The 23,441-nt window shown below is 39.7% G+C and overlaps 1 protein-coding gene across 1 annotated transcript in view; it reads left to right on the forward strand.

The window, feature by feature from the left end:
- Window positions 1-23,441, forward strand: part of LOC129776029 (C2 domain-containing protein 5) — a 60,405-nt gene that overhangs the window by 18,705 nt on the left and 18,259 nt on the right. The window contains exons 7-10 of the mRNA XM_055781398.1: window positions 19,754-19,956; window positions 20,021-20,179; window positions 20,240-20,408; window positions 20,686-21,072. Of these exons, the coding sequence (XP_055637373.1) occupies window positions 19,754-19,956; window positions 20,021-20,179; window positions 20,240-20,408; window positions 20,686-21,072 (918 nt within the window). The remainder of the gene's footprint in view (window positions 1-19,753; window positions 19,957-20,020; window positions 20,180-20,239; window positions 20,409-20,685; window positions 21,073-23,441) is intronic.

A 23,441-nucleotide genomic window follows, 5' to 3' on the forward strand; every position in this document is an offset into this window, starting at 1 on the left:
AAGCAAGAACCTTGAGGGAGACCTATGTAGCTAGTCCTAGAAACGGCACAATTTCCATGAGAAAAGTGCATGTGCTTTTCGGATAACAGATTAAACAAAAAGTTGTTTAAAATTGGTGAGAATCCATGGTTGTGAAGTTTATCGGATAAAATTCTTATTGATACTGAGTCAAACGCCCCTTTAATGTCTAAGAAAACAGAAGCCATCTGTTTTTTATTACCAAAAGTTGTCTGAATTTCGGAAACAAGTAACGCAAGACAATCATTTGTCCCTTTGCCCATGCGGAAACCGAACTGCGTATCTGATAAAAAGTTATTCTCTTCAACCCATTCGTCTAATCGTCGGAGTATCATTTTTTCCAATAACTTACGGATGCAAGATAGCATGGCTATTGGTCTGTATGAGTTATGGTGGGAAGCTGGCTTATTCGGTTTTTGAATGGCTATTACTCTCACTTGTTTCCACTCGATAGGGACAATATTTTGTTCAATAAACTTATTAATTAACCTTAATAAACGTTTCTTAGCGACGTTTGGAAGATTCTTCAAAAGATTAAATTTGATTCCATCGGAACCAGGAGCTGAATTATTGCACGAAAGAAGTGCAAGTGAGAATTCAGTCATAGAAAACAATGTCTCGTTATTACTATTGGAAGACGATGTATTACGAGATACGTCTTCTGCAGGGACAAAGGGACATACTTTTTTGGCAAAATCAAGAATCCATCGGTCTGAATACTCTTTGTTTTCGTTTGTACGGTTTTTGTTTCGCAAACACCTGGCTGTGTTCCACAGGGTACTCATAGATGTTTCCCTTGACAAACCATTGACATATCGTCGCCAATAACTGCGTTTTTTCGCTCCAATAAGATTTTTGAATTTGGTCTCCAAAAGTTCATACTTATCAAAATTTTCCATTGAGCCATTTTTGCGAAAAATTTTGAAAGCAGATTATGTATTGACATAAGCATCCGAGCACTCTTTGTCCCACCAAGGAGCACCAGGGCATCGGCGAAGTTTTGCACCAGGGAAACGTTTCGTTTGAGCTTGAATGGCAGTGTGGTAAATCAAACTAGCTGAAATCATATTCTTCTAGAGGTGGAAGTTCAGGAGTCAAATTGATGCTCTCTGATATAATACTAGCAAATTTCTCCCATTCAATATTATGGGTAAGATCGTATACAACTTCGACCAATTTCTGTGGACACATCTCATTGGCAATAGAAACAAGGATTGGTAAGTGATCGCTACCGTGAGGATCTTGGATTACTTCCCACATACAATCTAACGATAAAGTAGACGAACAGAGTGACAAGTCTAGTGTACTTTCTCTTGCAGGGGGCTTGGGTTCTCTTGTAGCTTCGCCAGTGTTCAAAATTGATAAATTAAAATTATCGCATAGATCGTAGATGATTGAGGAACGGTTATCATCATATAGTGCCCCCCAGGCCACACCATGTGAATTGAAATCACCCAATATTAACTTGGGTTCAGGTAAAATCTCGATAATTCCATCGAGTTGGTTGCGTGAAATTCCGACTCTGGGAGGAATATATACAGAAGCAATGCATAGGTCTTTTCCCCTTATCGTGGTTTGACAAGCAACTACCTCGATTCCTAGAAGCGATGGTAATGGGATTTTATAGAAGGAATGGCATTTTTTGATCCCCAAAAGAACGCCACCGTGTGAGTCTCTTCGGTCTAAACGGATAATGTTAAAATCATGAAAATTCAAGTCCTCATCAGAGGTAAGCCATGTTTCACAAAGAGCAAATACGTCAGAACTTATATTGTTGACTAAAAATTTTAACGATTCGATTTTGGGTTTAATACTTCTGCAGTTCCATTGAATAACTTTAATTGTATCTATATCCCTTATAGAACAATTAGGCATCGAGAGAGAAAATGGTTGCAAAGAGGGGCCATTTTTCTGTCAAGAATGCAAATAATGCAGGAACCAAACTAATGATAATACTTTTGAGGGGCTCGGGAATGTTTAAAGCATCTAGAATGTGACTCGCAATACTTGGAAGGGAAAATAACCCAGCTTTAGAAGACACGGACGGAGTGTTCACGTCTTTTTGTGTTCTCGGGGAAGTAAAACCAGGAGGTGTTTGCTTTGGAGGTGTTTGTTTTGGAGTTATCACTTCCAGTTATCACTTCCAGAGGATTTTTCAGTTGGTTTAAAGTTTTCTTGCTTCTTACGAGGAATCGGAGGAGTAAGAGGAGCAGAAATTTTTCTTTTTCTTGAGCCTCCCGGTATTGACATGAATGCTTCTTCAATGGAAGTAAAATTTTCACAATCATCGGTTGGCAGAATTGCATAAGGGTTCTCTTGTGCTCCAGGATTAGGGGTCTCTTTTGCCACAGCCCTTTTGAGTATTTCAGCATAGGTCGTCTTGGATCATTGTTTAAGAGAGTTCTTAACTTTTGCCTCCCGCGATTTAAACGCTGGACACGCAGAAAGATCGTGAACTTCTCCTTTGAGAAAATGCAGTTATCGGCATCTCCAGAGCATGATTTATCCTCATGCATCCCCCACATTTTGCACAACGTATCTTGTTGCTGCAGTGGGAGTCTGTATGCCCCAATTGCTTGCATTTCATACAGCTCATCACTTTAGGTACGTAAAGGCGCACCGGAAGCAAAACCTTTTCAATTTCCACAAATTGTGGAAGAGCTTTTCCGGGAAAGGTTACTCGAAACGAACCTGATTCGAAGTACTCTTTCCCTTTTTCGGGATGAGATACCGAATGCAATTTCTTGCAAGCAAGTATCTTCAGATGATCAATATTGGCATTCTAGAATCGACCTTTTCCTTGGTGTAATATTTCATCACACGTTAGACTAGGGTCGGTGATGACACCATTTTCAATTTCAACGTCTTTTGAAGGAATATAAACAAAATATTCCTCCGAAAAAGTTTGCATTGCGTTATCTCAGTGGCTTGCTTGCGGTCTTTGACAACCACGCGAAGCTTTTTCTGTATAATTAGTTTTATCGAATCGACCGTGCTGAAATTCTTTTTGAGTTCTCTGGCTATTGTCAAAATTCTCAAAACTTTCTGACGGGGACGAAAATAAACATTGTAAGGTCCATCGGAATCTTCAGGATAGGACTTAAGCTGGAGCCGAGGAGCTGGTGGATCGGGGTTCCCCGGCTCCGGGATAGTTGATTCATTATTAGGAATGGGAGGGGCAAGGGGACTGTGGTGTTTAGTAACATCCACTTCCATTGTGAAAGCAATAAATTAATTTCTAGTTAATGAGGAAGATAAAAACAGGAAGGAAAAGCAAAAAAGGGTAGCAAAAAGCAGAACTTAGCCTACCTGTTTTCGAAGAGTAACTCCAACAAGCTGGGTAGCTGACTGTAAGCCGGTGACGATGTTAGTCCAGGTAGTCGATGGGTGCCCTGTTTAGATCCTGAGTGCTGGCGAGTATGTATACCTGTAAAACACATTTTTTTAAAAATAGGTAGCAAAAGAGTAATAGAAAAAAAAACTTGATACTTCCTTTCCACTCTGAAGCGAAAGAAAAACACGTCCTTCTCCGATGAGATCAGGGAAGGAACTCGTCCATGCGGTTATACATGGAAAAAATGTTCTACTCTTCGGTCTGTTTTAATTTCAGTAAAAACATTGAAAAACATTCAGCCGATTAATTCTAAAAATAGTATATTCAAATGAAATAGACTGCATTTAAGTTTGAAAAAAATGGGTTTCGAGAGATATAATTGAAGTTCTTCTTAATATGTCCGTATCTTCCCACCTCCCTTATTTGAAAAAAAAAAAACATAAACTTGTTGCCGTGTGTAAGTTATTGTTACCTAAATAAAACCCCAACTGAATGCAAACGATACTAAAGTGCTGTCGCCGGCCACTGATATACAATGCGCACGTATCCACTGTGGTGTCGCCGAACGCCAAAGTGTAAATAATCGACATCTCGAATACTCTTGTTCTTAGTTCTGTCTTACTTGTTTGATTAGTGAGAAATATTTAGTATAGATCAAGGTTAGAATCATTTTTTAAAACCGTTTGTACAATTTTGATGTATAATAATATCTTCTATATCTCAGAACAAACCCGAATTTATCCACCTCACGATCAGTATAATCTGAGCTACTCCCATATGGGATTCTTAAATTTAATCCCCATTCTCAAGTAATTCGATATAAGGGACATGTGGCTTGATTTAATTATTTAAATAGAAACTGGTCAGTAGTGTCGGTCAGAAGCATAATCTTCATATAAAACATTTGATGGGCTTTAAAGAATTTGCCAAAAGCAAAAAGTAATTAGAAGGCTATGAGTTTTATGTATTCATTAAATTTTAGTTAATTAGTCAAACACCAAGCAAAATAGACCTCTTTTAGTCACTCCGAACTACCAGTCTATCACAGTGGTTACGGCTACAACAATTGGCGACGAGTGAATTTTTTTTTTGAAGAATCTCGAAGTCTCTCAAGCATCTCGAAACTTTCAAGCCATCTGAAGAAAATGTCTGTTGCGGATCTGAAGAATGCGATTCTGCAGCTCACCAATCTCAACGCGAAGCAGCAGCAGCAGATAGAAAATCTTGAAAACCGTGCGAATCCGGCTGGCAGTGGCAGTGAGAAAATCATCGAATCCCTGGCCAACGACATTCAAGATTGATGGCGAGTAAAATTATGATGATTGTTTTTTTGGTTTAAATTTGTTTGAATTCTTTTAGAAAAATCAGAACTTTCCTCCAAATTTCGCGGTTTCAAACATTCTTGCTATTTACTCTGAATAATATACTTGCTACTAGAATAATATATAGATATCATTGGACAGTATATTATTGATGAGCTTTTGGAAAACCCTTTGCGATAAGGACTATGGAAGAGAAATAGCTTTTTGCGAAAATGGATATTCCACGACCGGTTAGAAACGGTTATACGGAACATTAATGGATATGCAAATTTGATTTCTGAAATTCTTCCGCTATGAAAACTCATTCAGCTACCTCATTGTATTAGTTTGTCTTCTCAGTTCACATGGGCTGAGCGTCCGAGGTCACGATCAAAGCATAATGTCTGTAAATAGAAGAAACTATAAGGACATGTGTAATTGTTCGGCTACGAAAGATATATCGTGTTTTCTGGAACATCGGTAAAAATTCAAAATGAGTTGGTGGAAATTGTTGGATCCACCATGCTGGAACAGATCGCACGGGGAGTAAAACAAGCTGATTTCGTTGCAGTTATGATCGACGGAATCACTGGTATCTCTTGAAAATCTTGGTTGGCTACAACACTACGATATTGCTCGAACGACGGGAGTAGTAATGATAAAATATAAGTTCAAAAACGCATGACCCTTTGACATTCGTCATGAACTGAACTTTTTTTTAAACAAAAGTATTCCTGTATTCCCGTCGAAAGATTTTTTTCATTGAGAGATGTTAGTAGTGAGAAGTCCGGTACAGCTTTAGTAACCATATCGTTAAGGTGGTTGTACACTGTTTGTCCGGAGGTCAAATATTTGACACTTTTTGACAGATAAAGTTTGGTTTGAAATTTGTACAAACATTATTTTGTTACCACTCCTCAATTATCAACAGTGGCAAACAATGTCAAACATCGAACATGGAAAATTTTTGACTGAAATAATTAAGGTAACCTAACCACGTATCGACAGTTTTGACGAATAGACTGAAAAAATATTTTAGGCATCCAATAATTGAATATTTGCTCAAATTGGCTGGTCAAATTTTATCTGTCAAAAAGAGTCAAATATTTGGCTTTTGTCAAACAGTGTATGAGCACCCTCAGCTTGCTGCAGCAATTTGGCGTATCACTTGCTCGAGTGATGTTAGGAGATAAAAGAGGAATACAGGCGATCGTAAAGAAGTCGTTTCCGAACGTTGATTATATTCATTGTAAGGCGCATTTTCTCAATTTTGTTTTGCTGCACTCTTGCACGAAAAATTCAAAAACAAGGAAATATTTTTCTTCCCTCTTTTCGTTGGCATCATTATTCATCCAAAGCCCAAAGCGCGATTGTTGAAGAAATTTATGTAGTTGAAGAAATTTATGCAGCAGAAGATCTCGAACGTGTGCAAAGTCAAGCGGCCCTACAACTTTAGGATGATCAACATAGTTGAAACATATAACAAAAAAATTTCTACTTGTTTGGGAGAAATATATCTAGGTGTGTAACCGTTGGTTCCAAGCATTAATTTGGGCTCTACCCAAATAATAGATCCCAACATAATGTTTCAATAAAAATCGCCATGAATACCCACCGCCTGTTGCTTATGAACAGTTGGCCCAATAGTGAACGGTGTGAGCCCTGGGTAAAGATGCCCACCGCGAAATACGCTTCATGGGACTATCTGTCATTCAACAGAGCTGCCAACTAGGCAAAACATAAATGAACTCACACAAAAGAAAAAAGAAAAGAAAAGCTCGGTAAAGAGTAGTGCCGGCTAACGACTTTCCACCATCAAGGAAGTAGGAAGTGCGCGCCGGAACAAGTGAATTTTAATAGTGCCAGAGTGCATCGAGAGCAAATAGAGAAGATAGAAACAGATTGTTATAAGAAATATAAGGTTAGTGGGAAATTGAAAAGGAATGAATTATTAGTAATTTAATATTTAATTTATAGAAATTATAAGAGAAAAGATAAGAGCTAAAAAGAAGAAGAGAACCGGAAGAGAGAAAAAAAGGTAAAGTAGTGTATTGGCGAGAATCAAGACTAAGAAATAATGCGCTGGACAGGTCCTTTCAGCGGGCCTTTTTTTTATATTTCATCTTTTTCTCCGTCGAGACGTGTGGTACCCGCCATTGAGATAAGGGACGTTCGACTGCAATTTCCGCCATTGATAGTCGACGTCGAGTAAGGATACCGGAACCAGAAGAGCCCTATTCACGTTTGGAGGTTACAGCGGGGATTTTATCCGGTTAAACGACGGAGAAAGAAGAGAAAAAAATACACGAAAAGTACTGCAAGTATAAAAGCATAAAATTTTGTGACGTCACAATTAGGACAGAAGAAAAAGGGAGGGAAAATAGGATAGGGTCAGAAGAAAATTAAAGAGTAGATTTAAAAGGAAGGAATTAAAAAAGAAAATTGTAAGAAAATTACATTTATCTCCTCTATTGCGGTTTTGGAAATTCCCGTTTTTTCGGACTCGAAAGAAGTCGCCAGCCCTCGTCCTCGATTGGTCGGCGGAGTTGGCTAGCATTGCTCAAACTTTGAGAGATAGTTGATTGTGGGAGTAGTTGGTGGCTTCAAAGGAATGCGTAGGTCTTGTGGAGAAAGATAAAACCGACACTGCTCCTTTTTGCTGGAGGAACAGCTGTTTGCGAGTGACCGGAAGCAGGTTAAACGACCCTGAGAAAGGAAATCCCTAATTAGAGAGTTTCAGGTGACACCAAGGGGAATGGTGATACGGTTTCACAATACAATTGATACAATTGTCTTCAATCGCTCAAAATTTCATTCAAGTATCTTGGAGTCTGGTTCGACTCCAAATGTACTTGGGGCGCCTATATTAGGTATCTGTGTAAAAATGCCAACAAACAATAAACTTTCTCCGTACAATTACCGGCACCTGGTGGGGAGCCCATCCCGAAGATCTTATAATGTTGTATCGAACAACTATTCTCTCAGTGATGGAGTACAGCAGTTTCTGTTTTCAATCAGCTGCCAAAACACACCTCATTAAACTCGAGTGAATTCAGTATCTTTGTCTCCGTATTGCATTGGGACGTATGCCCTCAACGCATACCATGAGTCTCGAGGTTCTACAGGATTTGGAGTGTTCAACGAATTTTTCAGCACCTCACACAGTCTTCAGTATTCTTCAGTATATTAGGCTGTCAAAAAAGTCCTGCGGTATTTTTTTTTGAATTTTCATTTGTTCATAAAATTAGTTACAATAATCTGTTTTAAGTCAAATATGCGCCGTTTTGTTCGATGACTCGTTCCCAACGAGATGCCAACTTCATAATACCCCTGTTATAGAAGCTCGCTTCCTTATTGGCAAAAAACTCGGATAGCCAATTTTCACAGGCCACTTTTGTGGCTAACTTCTGACTACCTATCCCGTTCGCCATGGACAAAAACAGGTGGTAGTCACTTGGTGCAAGGTCCGGACTATACGGCGGATGCAAAAGAACCTCCCATCCGAGCTCCCGGAGCTTCTGGCGCGTCACCAAAGAAGTGTGTGGCCTGGCGTTGTCCTGATGGAAGACAATGCGGCCTCTGTTTATCAAAGATGGCCTCTTCTTCATGAGTGCTACCTTCAAGCGGTCCAGTTGTTAGCAGTACAGGTCCGAATTGAGCGTTTGGCCATAGGGAAGCAGCTCATAATAGATTATTCCTTGACAATCCCAACAAACACACAGCAGAACCTTCCTGGCCGTTAATGAGGGCTTGGCCACCGTCTGAGCCGCTTCAGCGGGCTTCGACCACGACCGTTTGCGCTTCACGTTGTCGTAAGTGACCCACTTTTCATCGCCAGTCACCATCCGCTTCAGAAACGGGTCGATTTTGTTGCGATTCACATGCGTCGATACGGTCAAAGATGTTTTTTTGCGTCAACGTGTGTGGCACCCATACATCGAGCTTCTTTGTGAATCCAAGCTTCTTCAAATGGTTAATAACGGTTTGAATTTGGCAAATTTTATTGGCAGCTTGAGATGCATTTTTGCCTTTGTCATAGTAGTACTGTAAAATATGTCGGATTTTCTCTTTATTTTGCTCCATATTTGCGACACTTTAACTCACGAACGACTTAACCAAACAAAACACTGTATTATAGCGCGCAAAAATACCTTTCCAACAAGCTATAGCATGACTCGATACAATGAATACAACTAGAACTACAATGAATACGACACCTCGCGGAAATACCGCAGGACTTTTTTGACAACCTAATATATATGTTTTCCTTAAAGCTATCGATCTTTTTTTTTCCCCAAAATATATTTTTTAAGGCACATGTGGCGTTAGCCTGACGGGGCCGGGAGTCCAATATTTTGACAAATTTTGTCTTACAACTATGTTAGTAATATGTAACCGATTACTCGCGGTTGGCTCGAGGTTAGTATTACAAGTGTTCTCATAATTGGTATGTTGCAGTCTTCGATGCTCTATACGTGTGCCCGACACGGGCTACTTCCTATTGGGATGCAGCTGACCATTAATCAGCAACGCTCCCTAGTCTGTACCCCATATCTAGAGTGGTGCGTCTTTCTCGACTCGAGGAATCCAGGATAGAATGGTCACTAGCCGGCGCAATCATCAGCTCGTGTAGAGTTGTCATGAGCGGTACAACCTTTGGCTCTTGTTGAATGATCAGTGGACTGCACAACCTTCGGCCCGTGCATCTGTAAAGAGTGTGTGTATGTATTGTCGCGACTAAGTAAAAGTTTATCGATCGGATAGGAGGGATATGAAACGGGGACACAACGAAGGAAACATCATTAAACGTTGACATCGGCGTTTCTGAGGAACAGGTATAGATGAAGCAGAAGATCAGGATCCCGGCTACCTAAGATATCCCGGACGGGGATATCCGATTGGTAGCCGATTGGTTCTCGACTCGAGGAATCCAGGATAGAATGGTCACTAGCCGGCGCAATCATCAGCTCGTGTAGAGTTGTCATGAGCGGTACAACCTTTGGCTCTTGTTGAATGATCAGTGGACTGCACAACCTTCGGCCCGTGCATCTGTAAAGAGTGTGTGTATGTATTGTCGCGACTAAGTAAAAGTTTATCGATCGGATAGGAGGGATATGAAACGGGGACACAACGAAGGAAACATCATTAAACGTTGACATCGGCGTTTCTGAGGAACAGGTATAGATGAAGCAGAAGATCAGGATCCCGGCTACCTAAGATATCCCGGACGGGGATATCCGATTGTCTGCCTTTTGCTCTCAGTGCTCTAGAGAGCTGAGAGCGAGCAGCATGGAACCGGATACACGACCAGACAACATGCTCGATGTCGTGGTAGCCATCGCCACAATCACAAAGATTGTTTGCTGCGAGCCCAATGCGATAGAGATGCGCGTTTAGGTTGTAGTGATTGGACATAAGCCGAGATATCACGCGAATGAAATCACGACCTACATTCAATCCCTTAAACCATGCACTCGTCGAGACCTTAGGGATAATCGTGTGTAACCAACGACCGAACTCATCTTCACTCCACATGCGCTGCCAACTAACGAGTGTGTCCTGACGAGGAATGTGAAAAAATTCATTATAGGCAATTTGCCTTTCAAAAAGTGTGCCTTCTGAAGCGCCCACCTTAGCTAGCGAGTCCGCTTTCTCATTCCCCGGAATCGAGCAATGAGAGGGAACCCATGCTAAGGTAATCTTGAATAATTTTTCGACCAAAACACTCAATAGATGTCTTATTCTTGTTAGGAAATAAGATGAGCGTTTATCAACTTTCATTGAGCGGATTGCCTCTATTGAGCTGAGACTGTCTGAAAAAATAAAATAATGGTCGATGGGCAGTGTTTCAATTATCCCTAGAGCATAGTATATCGCACCCATTTCTGCGACATACACGGAACAAGGATCTTTGAGTTTGAAAGAGGCACTGGAATTTTCATTGAAGATGCCGAAGCCAGTGGACCCGTTTATGTATGAACCGTCAGTAAAGAACATTTTACCAGATCCAACTTTCCCATATTTTTCCGAAAATATCGACGGAATAACATTGGAGCGTAGGTGATCTGGTATTCCATGGATTTTTTGTCGCATGGACAGATCAAAAATGACAGAGGAATTGCAAAAGTATGGGAAGCAAACTTGGTTGGAGATGCCTGATGAAGGGTGCACGTCGTGGGTAAGGTACTCATGGTATAAAGACATAAAACTTGACTGAGGAGTCAGCTGGAGTAGATTTTCGAAGTTATCAATCACCAATGGATTCATGACCTTGCAACGGATGAGAAATCTGTAGGATAATTCTGTGAACCGAAGAGTAAGCGGGGGTACTCCTGCCAAAACTTCGAGACTCATCGTATGTGTCGAATGCAAACACCCCATGGCTATACGCAAGCAACGATATTGTATTCTCTCCAGCTTGAGAATATGAATCCTGGCAGCTGATCGGAAGCAAAAACTGCCATATTCTAACACTGACAATATCGTTGTTTTGTACAACTGAATGAGGTCTCCTGGATGGGCACCCCACCATGTTCCGGTTATTGTTTGGAGAAAATTGATTCTTTGCTGGCATTTCTGTTTCAAATACGCAATGTGTCTCCCCCAGGTACATTTAGAATCAAAACATACACCCAGGTATTTGAAAAACATAGAGTGTTGGATCGTTTTGCCGGATAGGTAAAGCTGAAATTGGGCGGGTTCGTGCTTCCTAGAAAAAACGACCATTTCAGTTTTCTCCGTAGAGAATTCGATACCCAGCTTGAGGGCCCACGTGAACAGATTGTTCATGGTATCTTGCAACGACTTTTGCAGAGCGACGGGATTAGTACCCGTGATGGAAATAACTCCATCGTCTGCAAGTTGTCTCAGCGTGCAGTCTCTAGTTAGACAATCATCCATATCATTGACGTAAAAACTGTACAAGAGGGGGCTTAGGCAGGAGCCATTCGTGTGATTGTTCTTACAACCTTTTCGTCCTTCGCAAGCTATCGGTTCCCTTCCTACTAACATTAGAATAAGTTAAATTGTAAATGCATATTAGATGTAAGGATAGTTTTAAGAATTGAGTGTGAAGTGTGAGTGTGAATGTAAATATGAGTGTGAATATTGTTACAATCTCCTTACATTCCATCCTTTTCCTAATAAAAATGCGACACCCTTCTAAACTCGAGTCGACCGCGAGTACTCGGTTTCCTATTTTATTAACCATAGAATGGGAAAAAATGTTAATATTTTCTAGTAAAAATATAGTGAGGAGCGTGGCTCGTTTAAACCTATGTAGCTGAGCCTGTAAAAATAAACGGATTAATAAAAAAAACCGTTTCTGTTTTCAATCAGCTGCCAAAACACACCTCATTAAACTCGAGTGAATTCAGTATCTTTGTCTCCGTATTGCATTGGGACGTATGCCCTCAACGCATACCATGAGTCTCGAGGTTCTACAGGATTTGGAGTGTTCAACGAATTTTTCAGCACCTCACACAGTCTTCAGTATTCTTCAGTATATTAGGCTGTCAAAAAAGTCCTGCGGTATTTTTTTTTGAATTTTCATTTGTTCATAAAATTAGTTACAATAATCTGTTTTAAGTCAAATATGCGCCGTTTTGTTCGATGACTCGTTCCCAACGAGATGCCAACTTCATAATACCCCTGTTATAGAAGCTCGCTTCCTTATTGGCAAAAAACTCGGATAGCCAATTTTCACAGGCCACTTTTGTAGCTAACTTCTGACTACCTATCCCGTTCGCCATGGACAAAAACAGGTGGTAGTCACTTGGTGCAAGGTCCGGACTATACGGCGGATGCAAAAGAACCTCCCATCCGAGCTCCCGGAGCTTCTGGCGCGTCACCAAAGAAGTGTGTGGCCTGGCGTTGTCCTGATGGAAGACAATGCGGCCTCTGTTTATCAAAGATGGCCTCTTCTTCATGAGTGCTACCTTCAAGCGGTCCAGTTGTTAGCAGTACAGGTCCGAATTGAGCGTTTGGCCATAGGGAAGCAGCTCATAATAGATTATTCCTTGACAATCCCAACAAACACACAGCAGAACCTTCCTGGCCGTTAATGAGGGCTTGGCCACCGTCTGAGCCGCTTCAGCGGGCTTCGACCACGACCGTTTGCGCTTCACGTTGTCGTAAGTGACCCACTTTTCATCGCCAGTCACCATCCGCTTCAGAAACGGGTCGATTTTGTTGCGATTCACATGCGTCGATACGGTCAAAGATGTTTTTTTGCGTCAACGTGTGTGGCACCCATACATCGAGCTTCTTTGTGAATCCAAGCTTCTTCAAATGGTTAATAACGGTTTGAATTTGGCAAATTTTATTGGCAGCTTGAGATGCATTTTTGCCTTTGTCATAGTAGTACTGTAAAATATGTCGGATTTTCTCTTTATTTTGCTCCATATTTGCGACACTTTAACTCACGAACGACTTAACCAAACAAAACACTGTATTATAGCGCGCAAAAATACCTTTCCAACAAGCTATAGCATGACTCGATACAATGAATACAACTAGAACTACAATGAATACGACACCTCGCGGAAATACCGCAGGACTTTTTTGACAACCTAATATATATGTTTTCCTTAAAGCTATCGATCTTTTTTTTTCCCCAAAATATATTTTTTAAGGCACATGTGGCGTTAGCCTGACGGGGCCGGGAGTCCAATATTTTGACAAATTTTGTCTTACAACTATGTTAGTAATATGTAACCGATTACTCGCGGTTGGCTCGAGGTTAGTATTACAAGTGTTCTCATAATTGGTATGTTGCAGTCTTCGATGCTCTATACGTGTGCCCGACACGGGCTACTTCCTATTGGGATGCAGCTGACCATTAATCAGCAACGCTCCCTAGTCTGTACCCCATATCTAGAGTGGTGCGTCTTTCTCGACTCGAGGAATCCAGGATAGAATGGTCACTAGCCGGCGCAATCATCAGCTCGTGTAGAGTTGTCATGAGCGGTACAACCTTTGGCTCTTGTTGAATGATCAGTGGACTGCACAACCTTCGGCCCGTGCATCTGTAAAGAGTGTGTGTATGTATTGTCGCGACTAAGTAAAAGTTTATCGATCGGATAGGAGGGATATGAAACGGGGACACAACGAAGGAAACATCATTAAACGTTGACATCGGCGTTTCTGAGGAACAGGTATAGATGAAGCAGAAGATCAGGATCCCGGCTACCTAAGATATCCCGGACGGGGATATCCGATTGTCTGTCTTTTGCTCTCAGTGCTCTAGAGAGCTGAGAGCGAGCAGCATGGAACCGGATACACGACCAGACAACATGCTCGATGTCGTGGTAGCCATCGCCACAATCACAAAGATTGTTTGCTGCGAGCCCAATGCGATAGAGATGCGCGTTTAGGTTGTAGTGATTGGACATAAGCCGAGATATCACGCGAATGAAATCACGACCTACATTCAATCCCTTAAACCATGCACTCGTCGAGACCTTAGGGATAATCGTGTGTAACCAACGACCGAACTCATCTTCACTCCACATGCGCTGCCAACTAACGAGTGTGTCCTGACGAGGAATGTGAAAAAATTCATTATAGGCAATTTGCCTTTCAAAAAGTGTGCCTTCTGAAGCGCCCACCTTAGCTAGCGAGTCCGCTTTCTCATTCCCCGGAATCGAGCAATGAGAGGGAACCCATGCTAAGGTAATCTTGAATAATTTTTCGACCAAAACACTCAATAGATGTCTTATTCTTGTTAGGAAATAAGATGAGCGTTTATCAACTTTCATTGAGCGGATTGCCTCTATTGAGCTGAGACTGTCTGAAAAAATAAAATAATGGTCGATGGGCAGTGTTTCAATTATCCCTAGAGCATAGTATATCGCACCCATTTCTGCGACATACACGGAACAAGGATCTTTGAGTTTGAAAGAGGCACTGGAATTTTCATTGAAGATGCCGAAGCCAGTGGACCCGTTTATGTATGAACCGTCAGTAAAGAACATTTTACCAGATCCAACTTTCCCATATTTTTCCGAAAATATCGACGGAATAACATTGGAGCGTAGGTGATCTGGTATTCCATGGATTTTTTGTCGCATGGACAGATCAAAAATGACAGAGGAATTGCAAAAGTATGGGAAGCAAACTTGGTTGGAGATGCCTGATGAAGGGTGCACGTCGTGGGTAAGGTACTCATGGTATAAAGACATAAAACTTGACTGAGGAGTCAGCTGGAGTAGATTTTCGAAGTTATCAATCACCAATGGATTCATGACCTTGCAACGGATGAGAAATCTGTAGGATAATTCTGTGAACCGAAGAGTAAGCGGGGGTACTCCTGCCAAAACTTCGAGACTCATCGTATGTGTCGAATGCAAACACCCCATGGCTATACGCAAGCAACGATATTGTATTCTCTCCAGCTTGAGAATATGAATCCTGGCAGCTGATCGGAAGCAAAAACTGCCATATTCTAACACTGACAATATCGTTGTTTTGTACAACTGAATGAGGTCTCCTGGATGGGCACCCCACCATGTTCCGGTTATTGTTTGGAGAAAATTGATTCTTTGCTGGCATTTCTGTTTCAAATACGCAATGTGTCTCCCCCAGGTACATTTAGAATCAAAACATACACCCAGGTATTTGAAAAACATAGAGTGTTGGATCGTTTTGCCGGATAGGTAAAGCTGAAATTGGGCGGGTTCGTGCTTCCTAGAAAAAACGACCATTTCAGTTTTCTCCGTAGAGAATTCGATACCCAGCTTGAGGGCCCACGTGAACAGATTGTTCATGGTATCTTGCAACGACTTTTGCAGAGCGACGGGATTAGTACCCGTGATGGAAATAACTCCATCGTCTGCAAGTTGTCTCAGCGTGCAGTCTCTAGTTAGACAATCATCCATATCATTGACGTAAAAACTGTACAAGAGGGGGCTTAGGCAGGAGCCATTCGTGTGATTGTTCTTACAACCTTTTCGTCCTTCGCAAGCTATCGGTTCCCTTCCTACTAACATTAGAATAAGTTAAATTGTAAATGCATATTAGATGTAAGGATAGTTTTAAGAATTGAGTGTGAAGTGTGAGTGTGAATGTAAATATGAGTGTGAATATTGTTACAATCTCCTTACATTCCATCCTTTTCCTAATAAAAATGCGACACCCTTCTAAACTCGAGTCGACCGCGAGTACTCGGTTTCCTATTTTATTAACCATAGAATGGGAAAAAATGTTAATATTTTCTAGTAAAAATATAGTGAGGAGCGTGGCTCGTTTAAACCTATGTAGCTGAGCCTGTAAAAATAAACGGATTAATAAAAAAAACCGCTCCAAATTTCTCGTTTGCCGACATTCTGTACCATACACTAAAACAACGATAACTGGACTATGTTGAATGTGATAAGAGTATCAGCAACACATTTGCGAGTATAAAAGTGTTGAAAGACGAACGAAAATTCAATACTATTTGGGCAACATGCTTGGATGTGGAAGGTTGCAGCAGTAGGGGAGATCACATTGAACAATACAGTAAAACCTGTTTTTGTGCGGTTTTTTTTGTGCGAATTTTTTTTGTGCGATTTTATGTTCTTGTGCGGTTTTTTTCTGTGCGGTGTATGAAAGGAAGCATATTTGACGAAATTATCGTCCATTTAGTTTTTTTTCGATGGTTTATACGCATTTCAGTGCGTAAAAACGAAAAAAAGCATATTTGCGTCTCAATTATCCACTTTTAAATCATTCCTCTCATTTCATCAAATACTCTAAGTTTTTGCATGATTTCTAACAGCAACACGTTTCGACATGCAACTAAAAGCAAAAAACAGCCACGCGCAACCGAAAAGGCAAAGTGTCCCATCGCAAAGCAGAGAAATATATAACATATATAACAAAAGGAAATTGAACGGTGAATGGCGTGGATTTGAGTTATTTTCTTGGGGGAAACTTTTTTTATGCGGTCCCTATCTACCGCAAAAAAAAAGTTTCGCACGATTTTTTTTATGCGACTTTTTTTGTGCGGTCCCTATCCCCCGCACAAAAAAAGGTTTGCCTGTATGCTCAATTATCGACCGCATCCTCGACGAGCTGAACACGCGGTTTGAAATATGTTAGGACACGAAACATTTCCCTATTGTGGGGGAGAAGGAATTTTCGGACTATTGACAACACGCTTTCTGTGAGGTCTAGCAAACGAATATATTTTCTTTACTCATTAACTTACAAGCTAGGTTCTCGCGGCAGATTATTTTCTGCTCGTGTACATCCGGGTATGTTTGATGTTTATCTGTTTATTATTTTACAGGTTTACGACAAGCGCCGAGCAGGGTGGTGTATTATTATTGTTAATTCTTTAAGGTCGCATACAGGGAAGTGTTGGTACTGCTGGCGCATCGTACTTAGCGTTCAGCCGGGGTTATATTATTTGTTAATTTGAGGGTCAGCGGAATTTCCATAAGGAAAACCCAGTCTATGCGTTTGCTGTTAGATGTGGTATGCGGAAAGTTGTTATGGGAAATAAATAAGAATGCGGATTTTAAATTGGGGTCAAGATGTTTTTAGTTGAGAAAGGAATTTAGGTTAGTCTGTGATGCTACAAGTTTCCTTATTCTAATAAGTAATATATTTTATTTGAAATTTGATCTCTTCAGCACGAAGTTTCCCAAACAGCTGATAGATGATCTTTATTTTCGATTCTCTACTTTTGACAAAGCGAAATTAGCAAATAAAGTGCGAGTTTTCTATACGAAGTCAGAATTTGCCGAGAAGGAAATATCGCAATCTTGACGATATTTTTTAGGGAATTATTTTACTCGCAAAGCTAATACTAACGTCGAACTAAGTTTTTCTGTTCTTCGTTGAATGAAGACCTACTTAAGATCAACGATGGGAGAGGAGCGATTCGAAGAGCTTATACTTATGGCTATCTATATGCACTGGAGTCGCTTTTTACGCGGAGGATACGTGCCGCGTAAACAAAAACCGCGTAATAGAAAACCGCGTAAATTCCAAAATCCGCGTAAATTCAAAAATCCGCGTAAATCCCAAATTCCGCGTAAAAAAAACGGGTAAAATCCGGGAAAAAATCAAACAAACAGTGAATTATTAGTTTAAAATGCAACCCATATTCTACCAATTCATTAACTGATTTTTTTTTTGCAAGCTACAATCATGATATCTGTATCTCCTTTTATTTCTCAGCTACTAGTGATACAATACAAAATTATTTCGTGAAAAGTATTGAGTTTTTACGTGGTTGATAAGTGCCACGTAAAAAAAACCGCGTAAATTTCAAAATCCGCGTAAAAAAACCAGCTTAACTTCCGAAATACGCGTAAATTCCAAAATCCGCGTAAAAAAAGCCGCATAAAATAAAACCGCGTATAAAAAAACCGCGTAAAAAGCGACTTCAGTGTATATATAAAAATGGATTTATGTCTGTCTGTCTGTCTGTCTGATTCTTATGGACTCGGAAACTACTGAACCGATCAACATGAAAATTGGTATGTAGTGTTTTTTGGGGCCAGGAAAGGTTTTCGTGATAGTTTGAGACCCCTCCCACTCTCTAAGGGGGGGCTGCCATACAAATCAAACACCAATTTCTACATTACTCGGGAATTAATCAAGCAAATGAAACCAAATTGGGCATATGGAGGTATTAGGATGCAATAAATATTTCTATGGTGGTTAGACTCTCCATCCCCTTCTCTATAAGGGGGGGCTGCCATACAAATGAAACATAAATTTCTGAATTATTCGAGAATTAATCAAGCAAATGAAACCAAATTTGGCATGTGGAGGTTTTAGGATTCAATAAATGTTTCTATAGTGGTTAGACACTCCTCCCGCTCTCTAAGGGTGGGCTGTCATACAAATGAAACACAAATTTCTGCATAACTCGAAAACTAATCAAGCAAATGGAGCCAAAATTGGCATATGAAGGTTTTACGGGGCACGAAACGTTTCTATGGTGAATACACTCCTCCCCCCCTCTCTAAAGGGGGCTGCCATACAAAAAACACAAACTTCTGCATAACTCGATAACTAATCAAGCACAATTTGGGATGTGAGGGTTTTTGGGTGTGAGAAATGTTTCTATGATGGTATGACACCCCTCCAAACACGACAATTGAAAATTTTCGGAAAACTCTGAAGGAAAAAGGAAAAATTCGGAAAATTAAATTCCCATATGTTCTACAATTACATATTGACAAATGCTGTTAGTCCATTTGATGTTTGCGCTAGCAAAATTGATCTTTGTTCGAAACTGGAAATGGGTTTTAATGTGATGAAACGCACTCCTATTCCTTCTTCTATCTATACCAAAGAAAGGATCGCCGGATGTTTTGATAAAAGCAGAACTCGAGGAAGGAATTGTCCTATTTAGGGCTGTCTTTATTCTATCATATTTTCTGTACAAAATATTTATTCCATGTAACGGAGGAACATGTTATTTGCAAGTGGTTAAAAATCTTGAACTTGCTCATAGTAGGAAAACGTGAATGTTTAAAGGTATTGAATTTTGGGCGGGACGAAGTTTGCCGGGTCAGCTAGTTGAAAGTAAAATGCTTCGTGAGCTCCAGCTTTAGAGTAATTTTTTGGGAGAACATAATTGGTCGATTTGGCCATCGTGCAGAACGAATAATTTCATTACTGTGTTGCTAGAAGAAATTTAATTAAAAAAATACTTTGTCCCCGAAAACAAGACTAATATTATATTTTAGAAATGTCCTATCATACTCCATTGTGCATCTAAACAATGTTATATTGAATTGATATACAACATATATCAACAACTCACGATTATGAAAAATTAACTAAAAATTAGAATTAAACTCAGAAATGCTTGAAATACGATGAAACTCGAGATAGTTCAGCCAACCCATTAAAATATTTGCATTAAGAAAACTATTCTAGTATTAATTAACCCCCATTTTGTAATTTTGAGTAAAAGTTTTGGGTCACCGTGCAGGTGCACAACTAGTCAATTTACTCACGAGACGCCACTGTCAATGCTCAATGAATGCTTCGAATTTTTCTAGAAAGTTTAGTTCCAGATACACACACTTCGCCCAAATAATTTTGACTATATATAATATATATTGTTCAACTCGTTCCTTTTCTTACATTGCAGAAATGTTGTAAATAATGCATTACCTGTATCTAATGGAGCCAAACCAGGACATGAAACAACTGAACCTATTAGTCAACGTATCTCTCATAGTCCTGCAAAAACAGGTACACCAGGATCCGCGGTAGTCAACATAAGAGAACACTATACGAATGGTAGTATTTATAGGCGATCATCCGATTCTGATCTAAGCATAACGCCCAAAGGTATTTCCTATTTATGGTTCATCGGATGTTTGGTTTAGTAGCCTAATGCCATTTTATATCATAGGCAGCTCCCTAACATCTGCCGATTATTGTTCTGGGGATCGTATTCGTGTTCAACCCACGAGCATTTTATTGAAGCCGTTGAATCACGAAGCTCTCGATTTACTGGAATATCCTTTCCTTACCATAAACAAGGTACCGCTGGGGTTTATATTACATCTAGGTATCTAAACCTTTGTAGTTTCACACAGGAGTAGAGTTTAAAAGTTTAATTATTCGGCAGGTGCTACGGTATCGGCACGATCCGTCAAATTATTGGCACGTGTACCTAATCCGGACGATCCCGAAACACGTGATATGTGGTGGAACGAGCTACGTCTGGAAATTCGTTCTCATGCGCGTGCAATTGGTTGCAATATAGTTTTAGGATATTCGGAAGCAACTACTATTTCGTAAGTACGATTCTTGGAGAGAAGACTGTATATCCTTCATGCTTAGTTTTGTGTTGAAGTTTTTATTTCGTTGAATTTTTAACAGTAATATGACTATACTAACCTAACTGGTGTATTGGCATGATTGGCATGAGACGAACGCTTTTCTTCATTTTCTTTTCTCAGTAGTTCAAACTCGCACAGAGCGTAGCAGAGCATTTGGTCTTGAATGGACATAATTGAGCATACAGGTAACTTTTAAAACTAAATTTAATAACACATTTTCTACATTTCACAGCGAAGACATTTGTGTCTTATCAGCGATTGGAACAGCAGCTGTCATAAATCTACAGCCTGGAGAAGGCGATATATTAAATTCGACAAAAACGCAAGGTTCTTCAGTCAACAAAGAGTTAATGACATCCTCGCTAGACGGTCAATATTTTGAAAAAGATTTGGGTTGTAGCGACAATTTGAATTCACAGAAAAATGTTGACACTGCACTAAACTCCACAACAGAGTCGAATACGCTTAAAGAGTCTTCGGAAACCTATTTCAGTGAGAAACCAATGGCAATGCAGAACGCTACACAAAGTGCAAATAAGATGTGTTCCATATGTCATATGCCATATTCACAAAAGTCGATCCCGTTTAGGATAAACATGATGAAGTGCCCATTATGCAGGTATGCCTCAGTTTTGATTTTACGAATGTCAAGATTTACAAATTCTTTGTTTGGAAAACAAACATGATGCAATAATTAATAATAACCAATCTAATCGATGGTCAATAAAATGCAGTTTTCGTTGTATATTTTAGAAGACAAATCGGGATATGTTATAGATAAAAAGGTTAGCTTAGTCAATCGTAGGGTAGCGCATTGGATGAATTTTTACATGCCAATACTAGGATTCTGGATATGAAAAAAGCTACACGTTCATTTCGTAAAACAGAATGAACAAGAAGCTTTGTGAAGCTATAAATTCAATTCAAATTCACGGAAATCTTAATACCGATTGATGTGAATACATTTATGAAATCTTCCTTTTAATATATTCAAAGACCACATATTTAGGATTTCTTTTTAATGTATTACTAGATAGTGCGATTGAAAATGTATCTGTACATCAAATCACATCACAAGGCCTTGAACAAAAAAAATTGCAGCGTCCTGCGATGGTAACATAGGAATTCAATCATGTTTCACAGTGATTCAATTATATAATTTTGTTGTGTTTTTCGTGTTTTTTTATTCTTTGTTTTTGTGGGTTATTTCCACTCAAATTTTGCTGTGAAATTGAATGTGCATGTTCATCCTATCTATGGCATGTAAAGCTTTCCATAGCATCTCGCCCAACTCTGTGACCAATATGGCAGATGTTTCTATTATCAGTATATAAAAAATTAACAATTGTAGAGAAAAATAAGCTTCAAAAGCAGTGCTTTCGCCATTCGAATTACGATAAGTTTCTAATTCGTAGGTCATCCATAGTTCCCATTCGGAGTGGTTACGGCCAAGCTGCGCCATGTTGTAGAGTGTATCTCGTTCTACGCAGGGGATATTGCTCGTTTAAGCCCTTCAAATCACTCGTACTGCTTGTAAGCTGCATCCAGTGCCACAAATTATCAAAATTTATTCACGAATGAAGAAATTATATTTTTCCCAGTATTGGATGAATTCTCTTCTGTTGAAACTCAACATCATATCTGTCATAATGAGTATAACACGAGAGTCGAGACGCATAAGCTTTGTCTGGTATATTGATCGAAAACAGCATGAACGAATTTCGAAAAGCCTGCATTCAGGCACTTCCATTACTGTCAATAATTTCAGATGATTATCACGAACGTTAAGTTGATCTTCATCGCTTGCAGTGAATTTTCATTGAAAACGTGTCACCCATTGCACATATAAATGGTGGTGTATGCCATTTCCGGGCAATCGTGAGTAGATTCATAAAACGTAGCAAGAGTTATTCTATACATTCCATTGCCGAACTCGCCAAAAACAAAAATTTTGTGTGATGAATTGCCATCCTTTACCACTAATCAATTTTACTCTCAATTGGTGACGTTGAATTTTATGTTTTGATTTTCACTAACACGCAATGATCTTCATTTTCGATCTTACGAATACCATGACGAAAAAGAAGGTGCAAATAAAAAATGAACTTCATGGCCAGCTGATGTTGATGTTCATTCCACTGGGGTTCATTGACAGTGTTGTGTCATATTTATTGACTCTCGCTTGAGCAGTACGTTATCAATACAAGGAAGGCAGAAATTCGCCGAATTTGAATGTCGTGAACGTGAATATTTTCAGCACTGGCTGCATCTACTATTCGTTCGATCACTTCTCATAAGTTCCTGACAGGGTTTTGATTTAGTAAACAAGCTGACCAGTCCAGAATCTGAAGCACCTATGCATTAAACCATGCCATAACCTTCCGGATTTTATGAATTGATGCCAAATTAGCCAATTATCAAATTGTTTTTGATGCAAAAACAGCAGTAAATGATTTTGAAGTACTTCGTTGCACTTCTGACTGTTCATTCGTATTGATGAAAAGCTATCTAAACCAGGCCTTTTTGAGAAAATTTTCTCCAAACCATAAATATCTCATTTTCAAAGCTGCGAGTCCAAGAACTAATGTGGAAGCTAATCCCGTGGCTTCCACTATTTCAGGAGAACTTCCCTGATAAAAAGAAATTCAACTCGAATAGAATTTCTGCATACTGGAAGGATTTACGGAGCTTGTTATTTAATTTTTCAACTCGAAACATTGCAGGCGTCAGTTTGATGGTTTGGGGAGAATTTTCTCAAAAAGGCCTGGTTTAGATTGCTTACCATCAACACGAATGAACAATCAGAAGTGCAACGATGTACTTCAGAATCATTTACAGCTGCTTTTGTATCAAAAACAATTTGATAATTGGGTAATTTGGCATCAATTCATAAAATCTGGAAGGTCATGGCATGGTTTAATGTATAGGTGCTTCAGATTCTGGACTGGTCAGTATGTTTACCAAATCAAAACCCTGTCAGGAACTTAT

This window comes from Toxorhynchites rutilus, chromosome 3 (assembly GCF_029784135.1).
Source record: "Toxorhynchites rutilus septentrionalis strain SRP chromosome 3, ASM2978413v1, whole genome shotgun sequence".
Lineage (NCBI taxonomy): Eukaryota > Metazoa > Arthropoda > Insecta > Diptera > Culicidae > Toxorhynchites > Toxorhynchites rutilus.